We start from the raw sequence: 25,233 nt of genomic DNA, 5'->3' as shown, positions 1-25,233 counted from the left end.
TTTAAATAGGTTTAATTTCCAAACACACTAGAGTAATAATGAAATTTGGGGGGTGAGTTGAGGGAGGGGTGCTAGGACATTGCTATGTTGTCCAGGCTGGCATTGATCTCCTGGGCTCAAGCAATACACCTGACTCAGCCTCCCCAGTAACTGGGGCTGTAGGCATTGTACCACCTTTCTCAGTCAAATAGTATTATTAATATGGATATTTATTTTCATCACATTTTAAGATTTCATAGTTATGTTCTTATTAATATTTATTAATTCTTAGTTTATTCACTTTATCAACAGAGCAAAGTTTTGTATACTTACTACTTGTTGTATACTGCTTTTAGCATTTTACTTTGTATTATACTCATTTTGTAAAAAAGGGAACTAAGATTTAATTATCTTACACAAATCACAGAGCCTACAAATGATGGAGAATTGATATTTGACACAATCTAACAACCGCACTTGGCTTTTAATTACAATGCTATATGATGCTCAGTCTGTCTAAAACCAGATTTTTTAAACTGAAAAATTATGATCATTTATATATCATGAAGTTGGGATGATTTAATGCTCTGATATATTTGAAATGCCAGCTCGAACTGTATTAACAAGGACCTCAGTAAATACTATTGAACCAAACTGAACAATTAAGTCAATTGAACAATTAATTATATAACTGAGCAATTGTTTCTACATATTCTTTTACTATAAATGGCCAGAGTGTAATATGAACAGGCTAATTCAACGTAGGATATTCAGATGATATACTTGGAAATACACAAACTTCCTACTATGAACTTTTTTGTTTGCTCTGTCCTGGAAATATACTAGGCTAAAATTTCAGCCTTTTAATTTGTATCCAAAATAACTCTATAGCACATAGAGCATTGACATCGTAATTTTTAGATAAGCTAATAAGGTACTCAAGAGTCGAAGGTTTTGATGATTTGGAGTTTTAAGATACCAGACAACTAGGATCCCCTGTAGTAAGTATGCAAGTGTGTGTTATTATTTTACTTATGGATATACTGTGATTTGTAATTTATTCCTTAATCTCTATCAGTGTAGGACTTTTTGGCTGTTCTGTTGTAAGCTAACAATGTTAATGGATAAAATCTTAAAAATAGGTTTCTAAAATATATTTTATATAATCCTGCTCTATCTTCCAGATTTTCTTGCAAATTTTTCCCTACCTCTGGCCTCCTTGCCTTTCCAGGACAATTGCACTAAAAGGGAACATGGGAGACAGATATTCAAAAGATCCAGGGAAAATCTTCTATAAGAGACACATTCACTTAAGCAAAAATTTTACAAATCTTTTTACTGTTTCAATTGTGCTAGATCCTCTACTTTGCAGAAGGATTTAAGTGATAAAGAAGTTTAGCTTACTGCCCACAGGTCAGCACTGAGCAAAGACAAAGAATCTAAGAATTGCCATTCACTGAAGCAATGAAAAAAATAGTGGATTAATCTGGTCCTCCATTTACTCATCTTTGAAATAAAAAATATAAATATGAATGGTATTAACATAAGTACATTGCTAATAGCAATAGTTACTTCAAAGGATTATTTTTGTCTTTCTAAGAGCTACCTACAACTTAGAGCTGAAATCCATAGCTTGAGCCAGAATAAAACATTATGGGTAATTACTTAAATATTGGATTCTGGAGTTAGAGAGTTGGTTTTAAATCTGGAGTTAGCTATTTGTAAGCTGTGTCCTTTTATTCAAGATACTTAACTTTTCTGTGCCTATATTCTAATAAACATAATTCAGATAATCATTGCACTACCTCAGGATTTGCATTGAAAATCACTTAAGTGAATGTACTGTTATACAGTAAGCATTCGATAAACATTATCTGAAATTGCTTTTATTGTAGAAAGACTTTTTATTTGTAGGCTTTAAATATGAGGGAATCATAAGAGATAGCTTCTGAGTCACCTGCAAGTCAGCTAATCTATCTTCAGTTTTAAAAACTATAATATGTGAGATATATATGATGACTGTTGGGAAAATCAAATATTTTACATGTAAAGTTCTTTACTGAGTCCTTGACAAAGCTTATTTGTACTTATTATGATGTTTTCATTGGATGAGATATGAAGAAGCTTTGGTTTAAATACGTAATTCAAAAGGCCAATCCAATGCACTTGACTAAATTAGATAAAATTTTTGGACTAATGAATTATCCTCTTTTTAATCTTATGATTGTTTTTTTACTATAATCAAGTTAGCTATGCAAAAATTAAAAGAAAATACCTTCAACATATATCACTGCCATGTAGAAGGTTTTACGGCAGCTCAACGGGGCTAAAGCTTAAACTGATTTAAACATTATACGTTGTTTACATGCATTGAAATTTTATTTATCCCTCCATCAATAAGAATAGTTTTTGTTTTATGTAACAGCTAATACATAGTTTAAAACATTTTAAAAGAGGATAAATTCTGAATTATATCACCTCTTTATACTTTCAGATTCTTTCAAGCATAGTTTACAAATGTCAATTTCAACTGTAAATACGTCATATCATAGGGATCTCAAGATGTTAAAAGCATGGTTTTGTTACAAGTGCATATTGACTGTGTCTTTAAGGGTTTTCACTTATTGTTTTTAAGTTATTTCCTGTGGAGAACTACCTACGCCTCCAAATGGAAATAAGATTGGAACGCAGACTTCATACGGCTCAACAGCTATTTTTACCTGTAATTCAGGATTCATGCTTGTGGGCTCCACTGTCCGGGAATGCCTTTCCTCAGGTCTTTGGAGTGGATCTGAAACCAGATGCTTAGGTACAGGTGTTTAATTCATTTTCCTCCGCCCACCCCAACCTTCCTCATACAGAAGTACTGGAATGGAGGCAAACCTCCTCGCCTGATGTGAAATGCTCATTTCTTTTCTTCAATAGGGATGCAAAAAATCAGATAATACCGAACTTTAAAAATTGCTCACAGTAGAAAAACTATTAAACCGATAACTGTCAGTTAATCAACTCATATTTCTAATGAGAATCACGTCATTAAGGAGACACGTTTTCTTGCAGGCATGGTGAAAATAAAAAAGTGAAAACAAACTGTAGAAATTATATGGCTGCATACTCAGTCTGATTAATTGCTGTGGCAGTTTATTCATTCTAAACCCTACTCAGTTCCCCTTTCACCAGTTTGTTAAGGTATTGACTGAAGAAGAAAAAGTGTCTGCATTTAAATTACCTTCTCTCCTTTTATTTTATAAGATTGCAATTTGTGTCAAACTATTTTTAATTAAAACCTAAAATAATTTTTTGAATGTAATTTTAGGCAAGAAGGATTGTTCTCCTTTCGGATTCTTTGAATTCATTGTAAAAACTTGTTCAGTAAAAGGAACTGAACAAGAGTTTTATCTTTTATCCTTCTCTTTTATTATGAAAAGAATGTTACGGTTCATGCTTCATATCTTTTGTAAAGACTTCAAAAATTTCTTTACTATTAAGAGAATAGTATGATTTATGCCATATTTTTCTGTAAAATAGTATCAAGATATGACAACAAGTATTGAATTAGATAATTGTCTTAATTACTTCAATGATTATTCACTTGTCTGTTGAATCTTTTCCTTCACTAATTTAAAAATTGCTTGTTATATTAATTATTTTATTGCAAAACTTGTACATTTTTTCTCGACAAGTTAGGAATATGATACAGGAGAGAAAAGTCTACACCTCAGCAGCTTAAATCACACATTGTTTTGCTAGTAAGTTTGAAAGTATTCTTGGTTTTTAAAAATCACTATTTGAAACATAGGAAGGCATTGTTAAAAGTTCATGTTAGTATTTCTTATTTCTTTCCTTCTCAGGTACATTTGTTAATAGGTACACTGGAAAACCCAGTAGCAAATACTGTAGTTTCTTTACAAGAGCAAACTTATTTGAACATGCTATAAAAGCATAGTGTAAAAAAGAAAATAGCAAATAAATAAAATCATCATGCTATTGTTATTAAATAATCCAATGAATTTTTATTAGTTCCTAAACTAACGTGAATTGGTTTCAATTCCTGACTAATTAGTTTGAAAATTTAAAAGTAAGCTAAATTATAAATACTTTATTTATTGCTATAGGCTTTGATAACCTGTTATTGTATATCATACTGAATGTTTTTTATTGAATGTTGTATGTATAATGTGCATTTTTAGTCATCTATTTGGAATCTTGATTACATTCTCTGGAAAGACTGGACATAACAAATATTTATGAGCAAAAATTGCCCTTCAGTTTATGAAGACAACATTATGTATTGTAGAGGCCTTAGTCTTGATATGGAATGTATATATCAAAGGATGTTGATAGTGAGGAAAATGAACTTTCAATCAATCAAATCCTATGACTTTGTGAAGTGATAGGACTTAAGAACTCCAGCGTTCTCAACATGCTCTTGCAGCCCAAGACACTTTTCGCTTGGAATGGCCACTAGAACGTGCTTAAGCTTGTTTTTCTAAGCTTAGTGCATTTATTTGCAACTCCTTAGCATTTTATGGAGTTATTTTCATTGAAAAGAACGATGAACAGTGAACATGCATATGTCTCCCACCTAGATTTTGCAATCAGCATTTCATCATATTTGCTAATCACATATCTACCACTCTTTCTAGGCCTCCATCCTTTTTCAAATGTATTTTGGAGTTATGCAAATCTATGCTAAACATTTCAATATCAATAGTGATATCATAGTTACAGTTCAATATTTGTTTGTAGTTTGTATTTCCTGATTTACTGTGGCAAAATTTCTGTACAGTAAAGTATATAAATGTCATAAATATAGTTTATATGAGCCTGATGAATATGTGCTCTTATTTAATGCAGCACTCTAACGATATAGAATTTGAGCATTACTTCACAGAGATTCCTCATGATGCTGCACACTCTAGAACTATCTTTTCCCTTAATCTGAGGTGATAGCTGTTTGATTTTTCTCACTATATTTGTTCATATTTCACATTTTCACCACATATTTCCTGTTTTAGAAATTTATATTAGTGGACTCCTGAATTAGGCACAACTTTTGTAATATTTCTTTCATTCTCTTTCATCCCTGTTGTTGTATCTATAATTTGTTCTTTTTATTGCTGAATAGAGTTACGTTATATGAATATGGCACACTTCAGTCCTTCTCTTCTTGGTGGACACCAGAGCATTATCCAGTTTTGGCCTGTTATGAACAAAAATGCTCTGAACATTTCCATAAAAGTCTTTCTGTAGTATTCTCTTTCTCTTGAGTACTCAGGAATAGAATACCAAGGAGAGGCCCGATTCTCTCCTGCATGAGATTTTCATTATATTTATTCATACTTCTGATACTTGGCACAGTTTTATGGACTTATTATTTATTTATAAATTTTCCTTTGTGATGTTCTAAAGTACCATATATTTATTTACATTTGAACTATGAATTATAGTTCTTTTAAACTCTGATCGGAAGACGTTCATCATTACATGTTTTATGAGTATTCCCTCCCAGTCTGACAGGCTTATTCATTTTTTAAATAGTATCTTTTGATGAACAGGAATCTTTTACCTTTTAAAGTCTATTTCTTTGATTTCTTTTCTGTTTATTGTCTATGTTCTGCTTAGGAAACCTTTGCTAGGTCATCAGTCATAAAGACTTTCTGTCTTTTTTGTCCTAGAAGTTTTATAATGCTAGTTTTTATTTATAAATTTTTAATTTTTGTTGTATGTAGTAGGATTGAGATTTGATGCTTGCTTTCTGTTTTTTAGAACAATGTCTGCAATATTTGTTGAAAAAGATGTCATAATAGGACTTGAGATCATATAACAAATTTCTTTACATTTCAGATAAGTTTTAGAATTAATCTGCAAAACTCTAACAAGAATGTCTAGTGAGTTTGTGATCAGGATTGCACTGAATCTGTAGGTGAATTTGGGGAGAATTGACATCTAACAATATTGAAGTATCTGATCTATGCACATAGTACATTTATTCATTTATGTAGGTTTTTAAGTTTTTGAAGTAGCAATACTTTGTAATGTTAGGACAGAGATCCTATGTACTTAATGCTAAATTTATTACCCAGAATCTTTCACTATTATAAGTTAAAGTGTTTATTTTTAATTATACTTTTTATGTGTTTTCTACAAGTACATGACATATAGTTATTTAAAAATATCTGTCTAGTATCCTGTAATTTTCCTAAATTCACTTAATCATCTTAAATTTTTATTAAAATAGGATTTTCTACATAGGTCCTTTGAGCATAGTTTTGGCTTTTTGTTTCCCAGTATTATGGTTGTTTCCTGCCTTTTAAAAAATGTATTACACTAGCTAGGACCAATAGAACAATATTGAATAGAACTCATAAAAGTAGATAACTTTGTCTTATTTTATATCAAGAGCAAAGCATTCAGTAGTATATTGATAAATATATTTTTGGGCCATTTTATGTGTCTTTTCAGACTGAAAAAGTTCTGTTTCTTGCTAACTTGTTAGCTTTTATCATGAGTACATATTAAATTTTGCTGAATGATTTTTCTGCATCTATTGAGATACTCATATAGATTTTGTTCTTTACTGTGTTAATATGGTAAGTTACAGTGCCTGATTTTCCAACTTAAAACAACTTTCCATTAGTGGATACACCTCAGATAATCATGATGTAATCTCATTTTTTATGCTGCCAGATTAATTTTCTAAAATTTTGTTAGAGAATTTTGCATTTTGGATGATAAAATACATTGTTCTTTTTCATGTGTCTTGTTAAGGTTTTATTTTTGGTTTTATGATTGATAAATTATATTTTTTGGTCTTCTATTTGCTAAGAGTTTGTGTAAGATTGATTTTTTCCTGCCTTAAATTTTTCTGAAGTTACCAATGTTATTTTATCTTTGTCAAATATTTGAACTTATCAGTTTTATGTTAGAAGGTTTCTGTTTAGTAATTCAAATAATAAGTGAAAACTATTCATATTTTCCATTTTATCTTATATTAGTTTTGGTAAGTTATAATTCTAAAGGAATTTGTCTTCTTCTGAACTCTTAAACGTAAAGTTATTCTCAATATTTTCTTATCCTTTTAGGCTCTAAAGACTACACTGATATCGCTTCATTTATTCCTGTTACTAGTAATTGTATCTCCATTTTTGTTGATAAGTTTCATTAAGAGGTTAACAATTTTGGTACTATTTTATAAGAAAGAACCTTTGCCTTAATTTATACTATTATACATTTTTTATTTCTTTGTTTTCTGTAATTGTCTTAAATATTTTCTTCTGTCTATTTAATGGGGCTTCATTTTATCTTTTTTATTTTGCTCCTGTTTCTTCCCTTTTTAAGATGGAATTTTGAGTCCTTTTTATTTTATAAAAGAACACAACCCCTATACATTATTTCATAAGCATTGTTTTGTCTATATTCCTCAAATGTTGCTACTTTATATTTTCATTTTTATAAATTGAAACATTTTATAAATTCTTCTAGACCCATGTCAATAGAAGTGTCTTTTAATTTCCCAGTACTTGGTGTTTTGCAAGGCATCTTATAGTTATCTCTATGTCATGTAACTGAGTTATTTGAATTATTCTGCTAAGTAAAAGTTAAAAGGTTAGTAAAGCTACATATGTATATAAATATACAGAAAACAATAATATACTAAAATATTATTTTGACTCATTTCAGCGGGTCACTGTGGAATTCCTGAACTCATTGTGAATGGTCAAGTTATTGGAGAAAATTATGGATACAGAGACACAGTTGTGTACCAGTGCAATCCTGGCTTCCGGCTGATCGGCTCTTCAGTGAGGATATGTCAGCAGGATCACAATTGGTCTGGTCAGCTCCCATCCTGTGTGCGTAAGTAAGCATGGCAAAAGTATTACAGGCCTCTGGTCTCATGGTATGGTGAATAAGATTTTTCCTAGGCAAGACAAACAGATTTATTTATATATTAAATACATCACAACCTAAACTAAATTTCCATGATCCATTTTTTATAATGCTTTGTAGCAGTCTTTAGAGTGGAATGTGTTCAGGAGCATGAGGAATCACACATGGAAAGTAGAGAAAAATATTAGAATTTCCATTATGTTTTTCATGAAGGTGAAAAATTAAATTCAGCTTGATATTTAAAATATGATGTTTATAAGTGAATATATTTTGAAGGTTCTGTACAAGTTTTTAATCATAGAATTTAAGTTTTATGACTTCATGGTACAACAGTATTAACATCTTTTCATATGATACTACAAAGCTTTTTACAGTGGGAAATACTTGTGATAGATAAATGTCTTCTAATAATTAGGATGCTATAGTTATCACATCAAATTATCTCCTGATGAAGTATAATTAATGAGGAAAAAGTAATCAGAGAGGATATGAAGAATCATTGTTCTCATTTCAGTTCCACTGCTGATTATGTGACTAATACAAATCATTTGCTTTCTCTGGATTATAAAGAAAGCAAATACATAAAAGTCTATATTGTATGACCTTTTTGGCTTTAAAATCTACCATATTATTAAGCAATGTAGTTATAATGTTTGTTACAAATGATGAAAATATTTAAAAATTCATGTATAAGTTTATGTTAAAGCACTATCTTTATTATTTAAAACTTCATGTAAAACTTTAAAACTACATATCCTTTTATAATTATTTTAATTAAGGTCTTGGCTTTTCAACAAATATCTAAGGATCTTTTAATTTAGATATGCATTCATACATGAAAAGTAAGATGGATTTTCAGATAATATTTTTTGAACTTCTTAAATATACCTGCTGTGCTTTGCCATTTTGATGGATCTCTTCTGTGATATTGTATAGATCTCTTTCTGTGCCTTGCCATTTTGATGGATCTCTTCTGTGATATTGTGGAGATCTCTTTCTGTGCCTATCGTTTGGGTTGGCCTATTGAACATATATTTATTATTAACTTGTTTGCTAGTATTATTTTTATGAGAGGATTCATGAGAGGTTCCCACCCAGAGAAAGGGAGGGCATTCTGGGCACAGCGAAGTCAGATGGAAAGGGACCAGGATATGAAAAAGCAGGCAGTGGTGAGCAGGGTGGTCTAACCAAAGGGCAAAGTGCAGTTGCCTCTAGAAGGTCTTGGGATGCAGCCTCTTCATGGATGTTGCTAAAAGAGCTTCCTTCATCGTCATAGGTTGTCACTAACCATGAAAAAGCTAAACCTGAAAACAAAGAGGTTGACTTGAAAACAAATTTCTCTCTTGGGTAAGAACTGTGCTCACTTGTTGACCAGTACAGCGAAGGACCATTTATCTGCCAAAGTCCTTACACCGGACAGAGCTCACTCTCTTTCACCTCGGCAGTGGTGTGGAGAAGCAGACCCAGGGCTTTATGTGTTAGGCAAGAACTTTCCCACTCGGCTGTCCCAGGCTAGAGCTCTTTCTTACCGTCACCTCCTCTGACCCTGTCCACAGGAGGCTCTAAGTCAGAGTGGCTGTTGTGAATTCCACTGGGGAGTGAACATTTGCTTTCCTCCTCCCTAACCAGTACTCCCCTTCAGACTGCTGTTTTATGTTGGGAGAACATTTGGACCCATTCATTGTGTACCCAAAGGAGTACCCCGAACGGTCACTTTCCCTACCCCCTTTGCAGCAGAGTTTCTGGTGGCTATTGGGACTCCAGCAGTCACAGGTCCTTGTCTAGACCCTATTGAAGTGAGTCCATTAGGAAAGAAGGCTCCTGCGGAATGTATTTTGTTAGTAAGGGGGAAAAATCAAGCATGCTGGCTCTGGTGCGCTGTGTATGCATTAGGACTTATACTTGAAAAATACAAATAGAATTGAATAATGATTACATTTTCTTATTCCACCCAGTCCTCAGAAGCACACATTATTTCAGGTCACAATTTATCCTATTCTGGATCTTAAAATTAAATATGTATGTATTTCTTTTTTCTCTTACTTTGTTAAAATTTATTTAGTGGATAACTATTATAAATATGTCATAATTATAGCATCATACAACAGTGAATAGAGATTGTTGGTGCTAATACATGATATTTAAATTTAGGTGTATAGGACATATTTTACTTAATATATGACTAACTCATATTGATAAATTCCTTCATTGTCAAATTTTGATATAACCTACCAAAATTTATTAGAATCCTAATTCATAAAAAATACTTATGTGTGTTGAGAAAACAGGGTAAATAATGCATACAGTTAACAAAATTACTTTTCTAAGACACACATCCATACATGTTACTGGATTGTCTAATGATTTAAGGACACTAATATTCTGCTTGGATTTGTCCTAAGTATTTTACTTTTCATTTATATTCAGGCATAACCACCTAATACCACTGTTTTTTTCCTGATGAATAATTGAAACTATAAATGAGATTGGCCCTTAGAGTAGAACCTGTTTTTCTATTGATGATTTTAAAGATTAGATGTAGTTAAATTTCTAAATGAGTAGGCTGACATTAACAATACCGCTGAAAAATAATTGCTCTTGGGTCATTTTGAAAGCACTAAAAGTTACTGTGATCTTTCCCTGTGCCCAATTATAAAGCACTGCTACCAGAGTTGCTGTGATTAATAGAGTGAGATGATGCAGTAAAACAGTTCATTGAAATATGAAGTGTTTAGGGAAAGGTAGCAATACATAAAATTTATAGTAGGATTTTAATGTTAAAACATTTAGTAATTCATCTGAGAATATGATTTCCAAGCAAAATCATGTTCAATTATCAAATAGCCATAGTGAAGTAAATAAACCAGTGAGATTAATTGGTTTTAAGAATATCAACACTGATACCTCCACATATTATTGAGAATTCTTGTGCACCACGTGAATCATTTCATATTATCCACCTTGTGTGGTCACGTGAGTTTACATTTCAAGCACACTTTTGCTTATCAAGCTATTATTCATAAAGTTGATTGTGTAAATAATATTTAAGGAACAAATTTCAAAAGTAATACTTAAAAATTATGCTTTCAATACCTTTAGTTCTTAAACTAGAAAAAAGACAATTCATTCAATTTTGTTCCTTGCTGCTATTAACTAGTGAAAACTTCAGTAACTCCCCCATGGTTCCTTGAAATTTTATATTTATCTACAAAAAATTAAAGAGAATGAAGTTGGTACTATAAAGTTTTAAATATCTGGCACTACTTATGTAAAACTCATAATTTTAACTAATTTGGCTTACTAATATATTTCTCTTGCTAGTATATTATTTGTATTATTTCATGCTAGCTTGTTCCTTTGGATTAGTACAAATACTTTACATGAATATCATCATATAAGGTAGCATTTCTACCTGGTTTGAAATCATTAAGTTTAATTTTCAAATGATAATTGATAACAAAATGTTTTGGTCTGTTCTCTCACACCATTGGTTCTAGCTGTTAGCTGTGGTCACCCTGGTAGTCCGATTTATGGAAGAACAAGTGGAAATGGATTCAATTTTAACGATGTGGTAACATTCTCCTGCAATACTGGGTATCTCATGCAAGGGCCCACCAAAGCACAGTGCCAGACCAACCGGCAGTGGAGCCACCCTCCACCCGTGTGCAGAGGTAAAAGTGTCACCATTAACCAGTTTGGGACACCCATAAATTTAAGCCAAAATGGCACATCTGGAGCAGCTTGGGAGAAGAGCAGAAAGTGTTAAACTAATATAATCAAAAGCTTTAAGGCTGATGTCATCGTGTTAGCAATTCTGTCCCTTTTCTTAAATTGTTAACTTATTTTAAAAAATTAAACCTGGTGGATTATACTTCTACTTAACTTTAACTTGAATATCTTTTCAATCATATAGAAAAAGTCCTTAGGATCACTCTTACATGTAGTTTGCTTCATAACTAATAACATTGACCTTTAGCATTCATTTTGTCCATATTTTGGAAAAACTGTCTTTGGGACCTGGATTTCCATGATACTTGCATAGAAGATTTACTTCTTATTTTTTTTATACAGGAATAGATTAAAGAGGCCATTATGTACTGAGTTCTCATTTTGCAAGGAAACATAGTGGACTTCATATTGTCTCATAAAATACAAGGAAAATATAATTTTTCTACATGCTTTTTCTGTGGTTCAATGGTAGTTTACATAGTAATTTTTAAAACATCTGTACTTGGAATAATTATTATGCAGTTGCTATTATCAGAAAATTTGCCAACTCATTTCACTCCATTATCTATGCAGTCCATGGTTTAATTTAACTTTCAGAATCTCTCGTTGATTTGATTACATTTTACCTCTGAAATTAAGATTCTAAATTTTTAAAAGAGATCTATGTAAGTATCTGCATGTTATTCCAAAACTATCTTTTAAAATTTGTGACTCTTCAGTTGTCAACTGTTCCGATCCTGGAATTCCAGCCAATTCCAAAAGAGAAAGTAAAATAGAACATGGAAATTTCACCTATGGCACTGTGGTATTTTATGACTGCAATCCTGGCTATTTTTTATTTGGATCTTCAGTTTTGATATGTCAACCAAATGGACAATGGGACAAGCCTTTACCAGAATGTATCAGTAAGTAGATAATGTGAATTATTCCTTGGGAAAATGTCATGGAAGCAATATGAATGTTTAACGTCTTTATAAAATAGCTAGAGCTATATCAGCATTAATTTCATTATTTTTTTGAAACTACACTTCTCATACATTCTAGTAAATCAATTCAAATACAATCTTTCTTAGTATTAATTTGTAAATATTTTTCTGCCATCATTGATTTTGAGATTTATGAAAGCAAATAGAATATGAAAAACGAGTTTTATACACTATGATTTTTATTAGTATCCTTAAATAGCAAGTACATTTTATTTTTTATCAAATTTCACATTTTGAGGTAAAATAAATCTTAAGAAGCCATCAGTGCTTCAGAATACTTGGGTGTTTAAAGAAGGATGTTACTTAAAATTTATGATTGCTCAATATTTATCAAATAAAGACACAATAATTGTTAATGCACACATCTTTCAAGTCACTGAACATTGAACATATTTTGTTATATGTTGTTTTAAGAGCTGTAGAATATAAAGAAAATAAATAATAGCAGAAATATATATAATTCATATGTGTAGTGAGAAAAATAATGTAAAAGGAATAAATCAAAATTTGGTGAAGACAGGTGAATTAATTCTGAGGTTTTAGTCTATTGACAGATCTCAAATTGAAAGACTTTGTGAAGCTTTGACATGATAGGGAAGAGAATAACTTTACAGAATGAAGACTTCTCTGTCAAGGAATCAAATAATTTTTGGTTATACTAAACTGCTCAATTGTAAAATTATTTTATGATCATGTTTTATTTAGAGGTATTTCCTTTGCATTCATGAGGTGAGTTTTTGAGAGAGTTTGTGACAACACTCATGGATTAACAAAGAAACAAAAATTTTGCACTGTGCCTATAAAATTTTATATTTCATGCAAATTACTTACTAGACTGGCCTGTTAATTGAAATTTATTCTTCTTTCAGAAGAGTAGCCCAACTGAGTGATTCACTTACATAGATTTATGTAGTGATATTACACTTAAAAATCTTTTTATTGGTCATGTAATTCTGAACTTCTTCATGTTTTCTTAACTCTCATATAATTTTTGTCTTTTCATTTTCTATAACACTCCTTGGTAATGTGCTATCTATTCAAAGGTTTTAGTAAATTTGTTTCCTCGTATGCTGTTTGATAATCTAGAATATATTTCACTATTTATTTTCCAAGTTCACTTAGAGGAGGTACCAACTATTTACCCTACCTCCTTCTCGCTATTAAAGAATATTCTACAATCTGTTGACTTCTAATTGTGTTATACCTAGCAGCATTTTAGATGACAGTCTACTGAATATGTTCTTTGCACAGGATACTTGGCATGGAATGATACTAGACTATAATGTTGCTTATGAAGCATATATCCATCTTCATTTCATCTCCTTTACTCTCAAAATTCTTCGTAATTTCTGTTCATTCTCATTTTGAGTTCCACGTGGCTTCCTGTAACCTTATTTGACCAGTCTCATGCCTCTCCTAACAACTTGAGTATCCTTGTCCACACGCACACACACACACACACACACACTTCATATGCACACATATGGGCAGGCACACAATCACAAATGCCACAGACTTTAACATTTTGATGCTTACTTGTCACTTCCCTTTGATCTCATCATTAGGATGGCTAGGTTAACCCTATAGCTCCTGGAACTGCAAACATCATATATGCTTAAAAAGCCATCTTTCACAGAGAAATGTTTCTTTTCTGGAATTTTGAGTAGAACATTTATTTCCTAATTATTTTATAAATAAGTTCATTCAGGTTGTTCGATAGGAGATATAAAAAAATTTTATGTTCAATAATTATGTATTGTAGTGATTGACTGCGGACACCCTGGCGTTCCCCCTAATGCGGTCCTGTCTGGCGAGAAGTACAGTTTTGGGGCTACTGTTCACTACACCTGCACAGGGAAGCGTTCCCTTCTAGGCCTGTCATCGAGAACCTGTCAACTGAATGGACACTGGAGTGGCGCGCAGCCTCATTGTTCAGGTACCACTTGGGAAATTGGACAATGTGTTGGAAATTACACTCTTATGAGAATATAAACAAAATTGAAAGATGTAATACGTGTGTTCCTCTTGTAAAAATTTTGTGAGAAAAGCTGAACCATCGCTTGTATATTATCTGCAATACTCCTAAGAGATGTGAATTCAGAGGCAAATTAAAACTGATCATCCAGATGATGTATTGTAGGTGCAACTTTTGAACTGTGTAGTGTCTAATATAAAAAATTACGGAGCTTTAGGATGCTACCCTGAGAGAAGAGCATTTCTTAAAAGTAAAAATGACAAAACTGCTTCAGGTTAAGTAGCTATTATATTTTAGTATACATGAAATGCAATTTTCCCCAGAAGGCAATGATTTTCTGCCAGAGTATTTTTTCTATTTAACTTTCTAAGCAATTGATTGCCTAATAGCATAATTAAAAATAAATGTTTTCAATTGAACTAACCTAACAAGGCTTATAAAAATATTCATCTGTCCTACGTTTCTATATTACTAAAATGCAACATACATCTTTTGAGATTTTTGCAACCCCACTAGTTATCTTTGAATAAATTAATATTAAACCTATTTTAATTAATAATCTGTTCAGAGTACCCCATAAATCTTTTCTAAGATGACTAACCTACTGCTTGTCTTCAAAAATATAATTTAAAATTTAGATGTAATAAGGCTCCCTAGTTGATACTAATTATTTTTACCCATTAAATAGATACTTTGCTTATTTTTATGCCTGTTCTTTTTTATCTATATACTGTCAATCTTAAATTATTTTACTTCTGTGGAAATCAGGTGGATAACTTATTAGTAGTTGTTTTACATTGTTTTCCTTTTAGAAGGAGAATGTTTGAAATGGTTACTCTGGTGCCAAATGTTTTTATAATTGTTGGTTAATTTCTGAGAAGTAATTGGGATTTTACACTTAATCAATGAATTTAAAAAGCTATCATTTAAAATGTGACTCTAAAAATGATTTTCATAACACTTAAAATCTTTGAGTAAAACAGAAAAATCAACCTCAGAGAACTGATTATATATAAACACATAAACACATGTTTTACACATACAAACATCAGTGCATTAATAACCTGCTACTGAATGTGTATAGATGTTTAAAAATAATATGCTTATCTTAAAATTTGAGTGGTTATTAAAATCATGTCACATAAAAACGAGTAGATGCAAGGAAGAATTCTCAATAACAGAGCATTTGCAAAAGCCATCTGGAAAGACAGCATATTCAATGCTTATGGAGTCAACTACTTTGTCCTTTATCTTCTCTCTCCTCTTCCTCACTCTGTCTCAATAAGTATTGATATGATGGCAACTTTGATTAGAATTATTTAGCAAGTGAGAAAAACACCAAAATGAGTAAATTCTTAACAATAAAATAAAAAATTGAACAACAAAATCTTTACTAGAGAATTATGCCAGTTTGTAATTTTTGGTGGTTTATAATTTATTTCATTCATTGTTGGTCAATAGTCACTGGTAGAGAAATTTGGAGGGGAATGTTAGGCTATATGAAGAATTATAATATTTATATGCTTGCCAAACCACAGTTTTAGGGTAATAACCATAAGACATAATTAAACATAAAGCAAGCATAAAACACTAATTATCAGTAATTAGGAAACTAAGAGAAGGAAAAAGGTAAACTATAGAATCCAAGTTGTAATTTTAATTTTATTTTGAATCTGTGGGGATGTCAGGTATATATTTTCTACTTGCTATTACTAGCTTCTAGAAATATTAATGAAATGTCTATAAACATTCTAATGTCTCCACATATCATTGACAAAGAAACAACACCATACTCTGCAACTCTTTTGTTTTTATTTAGACTTTTTATTACTGGAATAATTTGGGAAATATGAATTATAATTTTATAATTTTACTCAGTCAAGTTCTCATGTTAAAAGAACACGTCTTGCATAAAAATAAATGCCTACTAGATTTTAGCTTAAATTGTGAACTTACTGTGTTTACTGAAATGAGTTAACGTGAACTTTCTTGTATTGGAGGTGATGCTACTGGCACATGTGGAGACCCAGGAACTCCAGGTCATGGTTCTAGACAGGAGAGTGATTTCAGAACTAAAAGCACTGTACGTTTCGCTTGCTATACGGGTTACATCATTCATGGTTCTGAAGAAAGAACATGTTTAGCCAATGGCAGTTGGAGTGGAAGGCAGCCAGAATGCAAAGGTAATATCATGCAGAAACCAAACAGATTGAGAATGCTGAAATTTTATGTGCATTCGTGCATTCAAATTCAGTGGAATATTTCTAGGATAATGATACTTTGGAACCATGAAATAAAAACTGTAGTATTTTAGTTTTAGAGACACCACTCTGTAATAGAACTGACAAATAATTATTATATTTTAAAATTCTCATTGGTTATCTACATACGAAATTTGTTCATAGCATAGCGTGCACTTAGAGTTAAAAAGTAAAAAAAAAATTAAAAGGTTTATATTTATTGTAAACAGTAGGGAAAATAAATTATTCCTCCAGTATATATTTTACATTCCAAACTTGTATGAATGGAAAATATAGAAAGATGTTTAAAAGTAAATTTTTATTTGTAGAATACATTTACTAGTTACTAGAAATCATCAAATTTAATTTTTTTGAGTAAAGTGCTTGTTTGTTCTGATTGACTTAGAATTAACATGAGTAAATCTTCAAGAGTTTGGTTAGGAATGAAATATTGTTGCAAATTATTCTTGTGATGTAAATTGTATTTTTGTGATTGTTTTATTTCAAAACATAAACCTGCAAAGCTATTTATAAAGCAAATTTGAGGGTATACCAAACATATCAGTTTGTAAATAGGAAATAATTCTCAATAAAATATTTGTGAATTTTCTGATTGACTATATTTTGAAAATATTTTAATTCTGTTTAAAATTAGTATCCATATTCTAGGAAATATAGCTATCATTTTAAACTGGATGAATTTTAATAATATTAACAGAGAGTTGAAAACTAGCTGATGTAGGAAGAAGAGTTGAAAAACTTAGTCACAGAGCAAAATACAGCAAAGCAGACTAAACTGCTCACTTTATTTCTCAAAACTATTTAACAAAGGCAAATCCTCCATAAGGATTTTATAGGCATCATTATGCAGCATTATACATGAGTGATCGTCAGCGCCTTGATTAGCTTAGCTACAAACTGTTTTAGAGAAGAAATGCAGACTGCTATTGACGTTTTCTTGTTGACATGTGCATTATGGATAGGAGAAGTATCAGTTGTAGCAAACACAATAAATATTTTCTCATAAATGGAGTTCATTAGAATCACTTAGATGAACAGGTTTTAGTAGATAAATGAGTGAGCAAAAGATATAAATAGAAAATACAAAAAAAACAAAACAAAAGAAATGTATTAAATAAATTCAAGAAAACTACTAATCCGAAGATTATGATTTAACATACAGACATCATTTCACATATGCTGAAAATGGTCATGTGAAATTCTGGTGTGTGTTTACAGAAAAGTAGAATTTTGGAGTATTTCAAAATTATCTGTATTATATTTTAAGAGTAATTTGACAAAAATACATAAAATTCATAGGATATATCTATTGTTTAATTTATTTTACCACTTGTGAGAAATTATTTTTCTAATGAAAATAAGTTTAATAGGAAATATACAATCATGAGAATAATCTTTTGTATCTAATTATTTGTAAGTAACAATAATTGGGAAAAATCTTACACTAGGAAAATATATAAACAGTTATACATTTATATAATATATGGGTGCATAATCAATAAAACATTAAAATTCAGTTTCTGAAACAATATTAGAAAAAGTGCAACATGTAAATTTCAGTTAAAAATAAAATTAAAATTATAGTTCATTAGAACTTTGGAAAATGTTATTCTTATGAGAAAAATTGTAAAAGGAAATGCTCAAATAGAATAGAAATATGAATTTAAGAAAATTTAATCTCTTTATTTCAAGTAACTTTATTGTTGTTATATTGGTTTAATTTACAATAAAATATAAAAAATTTCACAAAATATGAACATAAAGCATATTAAAAATAAAAACATGAAATAATTTAAGTTACTTAATTTACTCAATAAATAGAACAAAGCAAATGTAATGAACATAGCATTTTTGACAAATTAAAAAGTTTTACAAAAATATGGCAAATGGTGTGGTAGAGAAATGTGCTAAAGCAAACGAAAATTTACATTATTCATATAAGTGCATAGTATTATATAATGTTTTGGGTGGTCCAAAGCTAAATACTTTAAACAACTTAAAAATACTTTTCAATAATTAAAATGAACCCGAAATTATACTTTTAGTTATTTATTTTAAAAATATTACCAGTGTAAAGAATTGTGTATGTATTAGGTAGCATAATCAAAAAAATAGAAAAGCAGGGGCGGGGCTTTAGCTCAGTGGTTCCGCCGCCTGCTTTGCAACCACAAGGTCCCGAGTTCGATCTCTGGTACCAAAAAAAAGAAAAGAAAAGTAGAAAAGCAAAACAGTACTAAACTAAATATAATGGTTAGCAATAAAAATCAGATTGGTAAATTCTCAATATGTACATGCAGAAAGCCAATCAGTTTCTGAATTTTATGACAGAAATGTTTTGTGATGTTAAGACAATAGTATTACAAAACAGCAGGAATAGGCTAGTTCTACTTTTACAATGGTAATGTTTCAGTTTTGGAAAACTTCTCAGCACAATTCTCAAAATATTGAAATGAATATGTATTCATACACACACATATATATGACTAATTATTTGATCAGGTGTTACCACTTCTTGGTCTTTTGCTTTCATTTGTATACTTTCATTTATTTTTGGACCTATCAGAAATGGTTACTTGTTACTTTGATATAAAATTATACAATGACCTTAAAACAAGAGTAGAGTGTAATAACAAAACAAAGACAAATATATAAAGTATCATTCAGATAAAGCATCTGCCACACAAGTATTCAATTCATATAATGCTTAAAGAGATCATATACAAGCTTGAATATGATCCATTTCTTTCATTTTGTGCAATCAGAATCATCCTTAGGAATTTATACTAAACAAGTTATTTGCCCTTAACTAGCTGTGTGACATTGGGTAAGTTGCTTAATCTTTCTATGCTTCAGTTCCCTACCAAGAAATGGTGTTGATGCTAATATTAACTCAGCATTGTTCTGAGGATTAAATAATACTGGGGAAGTTCATTTTACTTGAGTTTAGTTCACATGAAAATATTTTGGCTAAGAGAAATGTGTATATTAAGTGTGGAGAAATTAAAGATGAGATCAGGAATGATGGCATGATTTAGCTATAGCTTGAAACCACCAAGACTATCAAATTTCTTGCTTCTGTTGTGCAGAAATAAAACTGGACCTAGTTTCCTATTTCAAAACATAAACTACATGACATTTTGAAACAATTCATCTTACCAAATCCTTCTTGCACTGCATCAGGTCTATGTACCGTGATACATGACAAATAAATATGACAAGAATTTTATTTTGGAAAATGGTAATTACACATCCCAACAAGTCAAAGATGGTAATTCTGTGCTAGATTCTGCTGAAAATATTATCTAAAGTTTAACTTTTATCATCATATGTAAAATGTAATGCATAAACATACACACCTAACTCCATTACAAATGACAGTGAAAATAAAATATTTACGAAGCAGCAGGGGATATAAATGGGACTTTCTCCATTTATAGTTATGCTTCATATTTATGAACATAGCCTTAAATTTTTTAAAGTACCAAAATATCTTCTGATGTTACCGTAAAATTTACTATTATATTTGCTTTATAATTGTTTTTAAGGTATTTTAAAAATGTATTTGTACTGTATTGATGACAAGCAGTTATACACATATTATATAATAGTTAATTATTTAAAAAATTTGTATTTGGGACTCCAGTTTAGGATATATTGAAAACTTAATTAAAGTTCTTATGAAAATTTAGTTACTTTGTTTTTGTGCTTCATTTATTTTTTGTACCCCTTGGCCCCAAAATGGAGATTATAACCTTTTAATGCAAATCAATTATATATTTATATACAAATATGTGTACATGCCTATAATATTTAAATTGCATATTGATGCTTGCCCCTGGACTATAAATATAATAATTATCTATTGCATCATAGTGTTGTAACCTTGCTTCCAATTTTATTTAAGTTGTTTTCTAAGCAGAGGGCCTTATAATCCCTCTCTGAAAGATTTTCTGGAACCCAAAGGCAGTACTCTGCAATTAATTATTTTGTGAAGTTTTTACTGAAGCTCCTACCAATGGTCTTAAATGAATCTGTTATTATGATTTATCTCCAGTAATTTATCTCAGTAATTAAGCTAATAAAATCAACATAAATTCATCTTGAATTCGGTAACTTATAAAAGAGAGCTCACCACTTATTTTGAAAGATTTTATTGCTCTTTTGGATAATTTGAAAGAATCATGTAGTCATTAACTCTTATGGAAAGGATTTCTAATTGCATCATTTTTATGCATGTTTAAACATCTTGTCATAGCTGTGCAGTGTGGTAACCCAGGAACAACAGCCAATGGGAAAGTCTTTCGAATTGATGGCACAACATTTTCCAGTTCAGTCATCTATTCCTGCATGGAAGGATATATTCTTTCTGGACCTTCAGTTAGACAGTGCACAGCCAATGGGACATGGTCAGGAAGCTTGCCTAACTGTACAAGTAAGTGTTTATTCAGTATTTAAAAGTGATTATTTACAGGAAATTTGAGTATATAAATATATATTTTGTTATTAACAAAACCATGCAAGGTTTTGAATATTTTTATTGTCTTTCAGGTTAACACATGATAGTATTATAGTTAAAGTGCACATTAGTGACTTTAAGTATGAGTTGGCTTATCAAGATACTATATTGGCTGACAGAAGAAACAGAGATCATAGAAAAGTCATGCTATTAAATATAGTTCAGTAGAATTTCAAGAATAATGATGACTAATCGGCTGTAATCAAGATTAAAAATACAACAGATATAGCTTTATTTTGCCAGTTCAACACAAATCAATAACTAACTTGACTTTTTGAAAGACATACTGAAATAGCTTTCTCATTGTTGGGACCCAAAACCTCATACACATAATTTAAAGAAAGAGAGGTTTATTTGACTTATGGTTCCTAAGAGTGTAGTCCATGATCAAGAGGCTACATAGCAGAAACATGACAAAAGGCATGGCAGAAGAAAGCTGCTCAATCCATAACAGTAAAGAAGTAAAAAGAGAAGCAAAGAGCCAGGAATGGGGACAACAAGATACCCTTCTATGTCACAGCTCCAGTGACTACCTTCTCAAATCAGTTCCAACATCTAAACAATATTAATTACCCACTGGTGAATGTAGTGCCTTATGAACCAATCACCTTTCAAAAGAACACATTAGATTTTGGGGGGACATTTTAGATGTAAACGATAATATTAAACCTCCAACTCTCTAAAGATTCATGTTTATAAGATTATAAAAAATGCAATTAGTTAATCCAAGACTTGCAAGAGTATTAGCAGTTCCAGCACTGCTCAAAAGTTCAAATCAAAGCCTACTCTGAGTTTCAAGGCATAAGTAGTTGTAAACCACTCTAAAATTAAAAAAGCAAGTTACTTAATTCTCAATACAATGGTATAAGGTAAATCTACCCATTCTAAAAGGGAATAACAAAAAGAAAATAATAGGACCAAAGCAAGACTAAAACATTAAATCCTTTCACTTCGGGCTTAGACGGCCCAACCCATATAGCCTTTCTGGCTGTAGTCCAAATAGCCTCTCCTCTACACTGGTTCCTCTCACTGCGTGTTTTCCCTTGGCAGACATTGAACATTCCTGACATCTCCAACTTCCTGGGATCTCCACTGAACCTTCAATTTCATTCCCACAGCTTCATGTATTGTCCTCTTGTACTTTGTTTCCATCACTCAAGGATTGCTGTGCTTGCTTGGCTGATGTTATTGCTTCAAAACCTATTTTTCGCGTACTTGTTTTTGTTTTGTCTTGTTTTGATTTCAGTTGTTTTCTTGTTTCTGCATTCTGAAGTAAACCAAAAGTCCTCCTGCTAATTTGGAGAATATCTCAGTTTTGGAATTCTGAACAATTTATCAATTAACAGATATGCATTACTGTTTGCATACTACACTATCCCATCTGAGCCTTTAAAACTCTTATTCACCTTTTATATCAGCTCATTAAATAGCTGTTAACTGAGCAAAATATATGAATAATATTTTTTCTATCAGAATACATGATTTGCCATTCTAATTCCACTTTAAATTACTTGCAGGTAGAGCCTGTAATTTTAAAACTGCCATAGCACATAGGTTCTGGGATCTACTATGTTTCCAATCTATAGTTATTGAAGAGAGTTAAGTAGTACATTCAGAATAAAAAGACCTCTTGAATAATACATTCACAATGAATAATGTTTTTATTTACTCATGGATAAATACTGCATTCTTTTATTCAAAGACGTTTTCCAGCTTTTGTAAAGATAAATTTAATATCCCATTTCCTGTGATTGAAAATGACTTTGACTTTTTAATTAAAAGGCCTTCATTTTTCCCTAGGGATTTTTAATCAAGTTAAAAATTACATAGTTTGAAACACAATATTTATAAATACCATATCAAAAAGCTAAACAAACTTCATTTCTTTGTCAGTTCTTCAAAGAGAAATATTGTATTGAAAAATGTAATTCAAGCATTACCTTTTCAATGATAAATTACTATTATATAAAAGCCAGGAAGGTCTACCAGTTTTTTTTTAATAGGGAAAAAAATAAAGAAAAAGAAAAAGAAATCTAACATTCTAGTAACAACTCAAACCATAACCAAAAACCAAACCAAACAAACCCCCCAAAATGAAAAACAAAACAAAGCAAAACAAAAACCACCTACCAGAATGAACCAAAGACATTTTTGTGAAAATCAAAACAGCCTACATTTCTGTAATTTAAAAATGTAACACACTGATAGCATTTATATGGGGAAGATAACATTGAATTCAAATCAGCACTTCAGATTTCTTCTCACTAATTTTAAGTAAAAGTTATTTTAAATATATGATTGATATATTTAAAAGAGTCTTAAAGTTTTGGAGATTGTTCTAAACATGTTTTGCATAGATTAGGAAACTGAGATTACAAAGTATTTAAAAACTACTTTTTGAATCCTTGAAAAGCTCAGTGCTGAGCAGTAATTTTTACCATATCAATGGGTTAAACTTTCCATTTAATTTAATTATTTTTCATGGGGTGCCAAAAATATTAAATTCAAGGAAAATACATGTTTTAAATAAATTTTTATTTAATTTATTTGTCTTGTGTACATACCATTTTTATAGTGGCCATATGTATGAACCTAAATATTAATTTGAAATGAATAAATTTCTAAATCAGGTCTCTGATAGCACATTTTGAAATTTACACGTCTTCATCTATTTGTACTGACCTAACAAAATGTTTAAACTGGGTAATTTATAAAGAACAAAATTTATTTCTCAATTATAACTCAAACATCAATTCATAAGGCTTTAGTTATATAAAGTATATTATATATACATCTACATGAGGCAATATTATGTCATTAAAATAAGTTACATGGATCTATGGGTAGTAACGTGCAAAAATGTCCATTAGATATTGAGTTAAAATGAATTATGTTTATAAAACTTGTGGGGGGACATGATCTTTTATGAAAAAAATACAAATTTATAATGCCAACAATAAATAGTTAAAAGAGAAAGTAGTTTTGAGGTAGCAATGTCTGAGTAGAACTAGCATAATTATGTTTCATTTTTATTGCAGAGGTTATATAATTAGATTTTTCATAAATATTGTTAAATGTGCACCAGTTTTATAGCAATGAGAAACCTTCCACAAAACAAATTCAAAATTTTAGAAGAATTTATGTACTTTTGTAAATTTGAACTGACATTTTAATTCTTCCTTCATGTACTCGTTATATTCTTTATTCTTTAAACAAATATTTAATCTTTCATAATGAGTCATGCACTAGACTGGGCTCCAGGAATAGAACAGCATAGAAAGGAGACAATATGTGTGTATGTGTTTATGAAATTTATTACTGCAAGTCCATATATGTCTCTCTCTGTGTGATTTATATTTAGGATTTTTTTGGTATTGTTAAAAAAATTTCCTGAAATAAATCACAGAACCCTTAACAAGCACTGACTTCTCCAAATTTTAGCATGAAACCCTAATGAACTGTCATTCTAAGGTTTTGCCTAAAAAACCCAAAGCCTCCTTTGGTTGTTGAGAATAAGCTGGTAGTAAATGAATTGACTTGCAGAGCAGGTGCAGTTTACAAAGACTGTTGCTATGGGAAACTGCCATTTGACCGGCCTTTACTTCATTAGGAAGTCACCAACAAATCCTTCTGAAGCTGTTATTGTCAGACTTTTCATTCATGATGCTGCCACAGTATGCACGACTCTTCCTTAGTGCATGTGTAAAATAAGCCCTCTGTCCTCTCTCTCGGTGGCTGCATCTTAGCTCATGGGCCTCCGAACTGCTCCGCTGCTCCTTCTTGCCAAGATTCTAATTCAGGTTGTGCAAACACTGTCCAGAAAGTAACAATTTCTAGATGTTCTTGTTAATTCCCCCTTCCTAATTTAGGAATTATGATTATAATAAAGAATATCTT

The 25,233-nt window shown here is 30.9% G+C and overlaps 1 protein-coding gene across 6 annotated transcripts in view; it reads left to right on the top strand.

The window, feature by feature from the left end:
* The window catches only part of Csmd3 (CUB and Sushi multiple domains 3), a 1,141,260-nt gene that overhangs the window by 1,080,832 nt on the left and 35,195 nt on the right, over positions 1 to 25,233 (top strand). For all 6 annotated transcript variants that reach the window (XM_087190703.1, XM_087190702.1, XM_087190706.1 and 3 more), the window contains 7 exons: positions 2,615 to 2,788; positions 7,663 to 7,836; positions 11,367 to 11,540; positions 12,318 to 12,503; positions 14,347 to 14,520; positions 16,560 to 16,742; positions 21,076 to 21,252. In XM_087190703.1, coding sequence (XP_087046829.1) covers positions 2,615 to 2,788; positions 7,663 to 7,836; positions 11,367 to 11,540; positions 12,318 to 12,503; positions 14,347 to 14,520; positions 16,560 to 16,742; positions 21,076 to 21,252 — 1,242 coding nt within the window. The remainder of the gene's footprint in view (positions 1 to 2,614; positions 2,789 to 7,662; positions 7,837 to 11,366; positions 11,541 to 12,317; positions 12,504 to 14,346; positions 14,521 to 16,559; positions 16,743 to 21,075; positions 21,253 to 25,233) is intronic.

The sequence above is a fragment of the Heterocephalus glaber genome, unplaced genomic scaffold (genome assembly GCF_053883595.1).
Source record: "Heterocephalus glaber isolate CG9 unplaced genomic scaffold, H.glaber_assembly_v1.0 deba00001555, whole genome shotgun sequence".
In the NCBI taxonomy this organism is placed as follows: domain Eukaryota; kingdom Metazoa; phylum Chordata; class Mammalia; order Rodentia; family Bathyergidae; genus Heterocephalus; species Heterocephalus glaber.
This window is presented reverse-complemented; position numbering and strand designations above follow the sequence as displayed.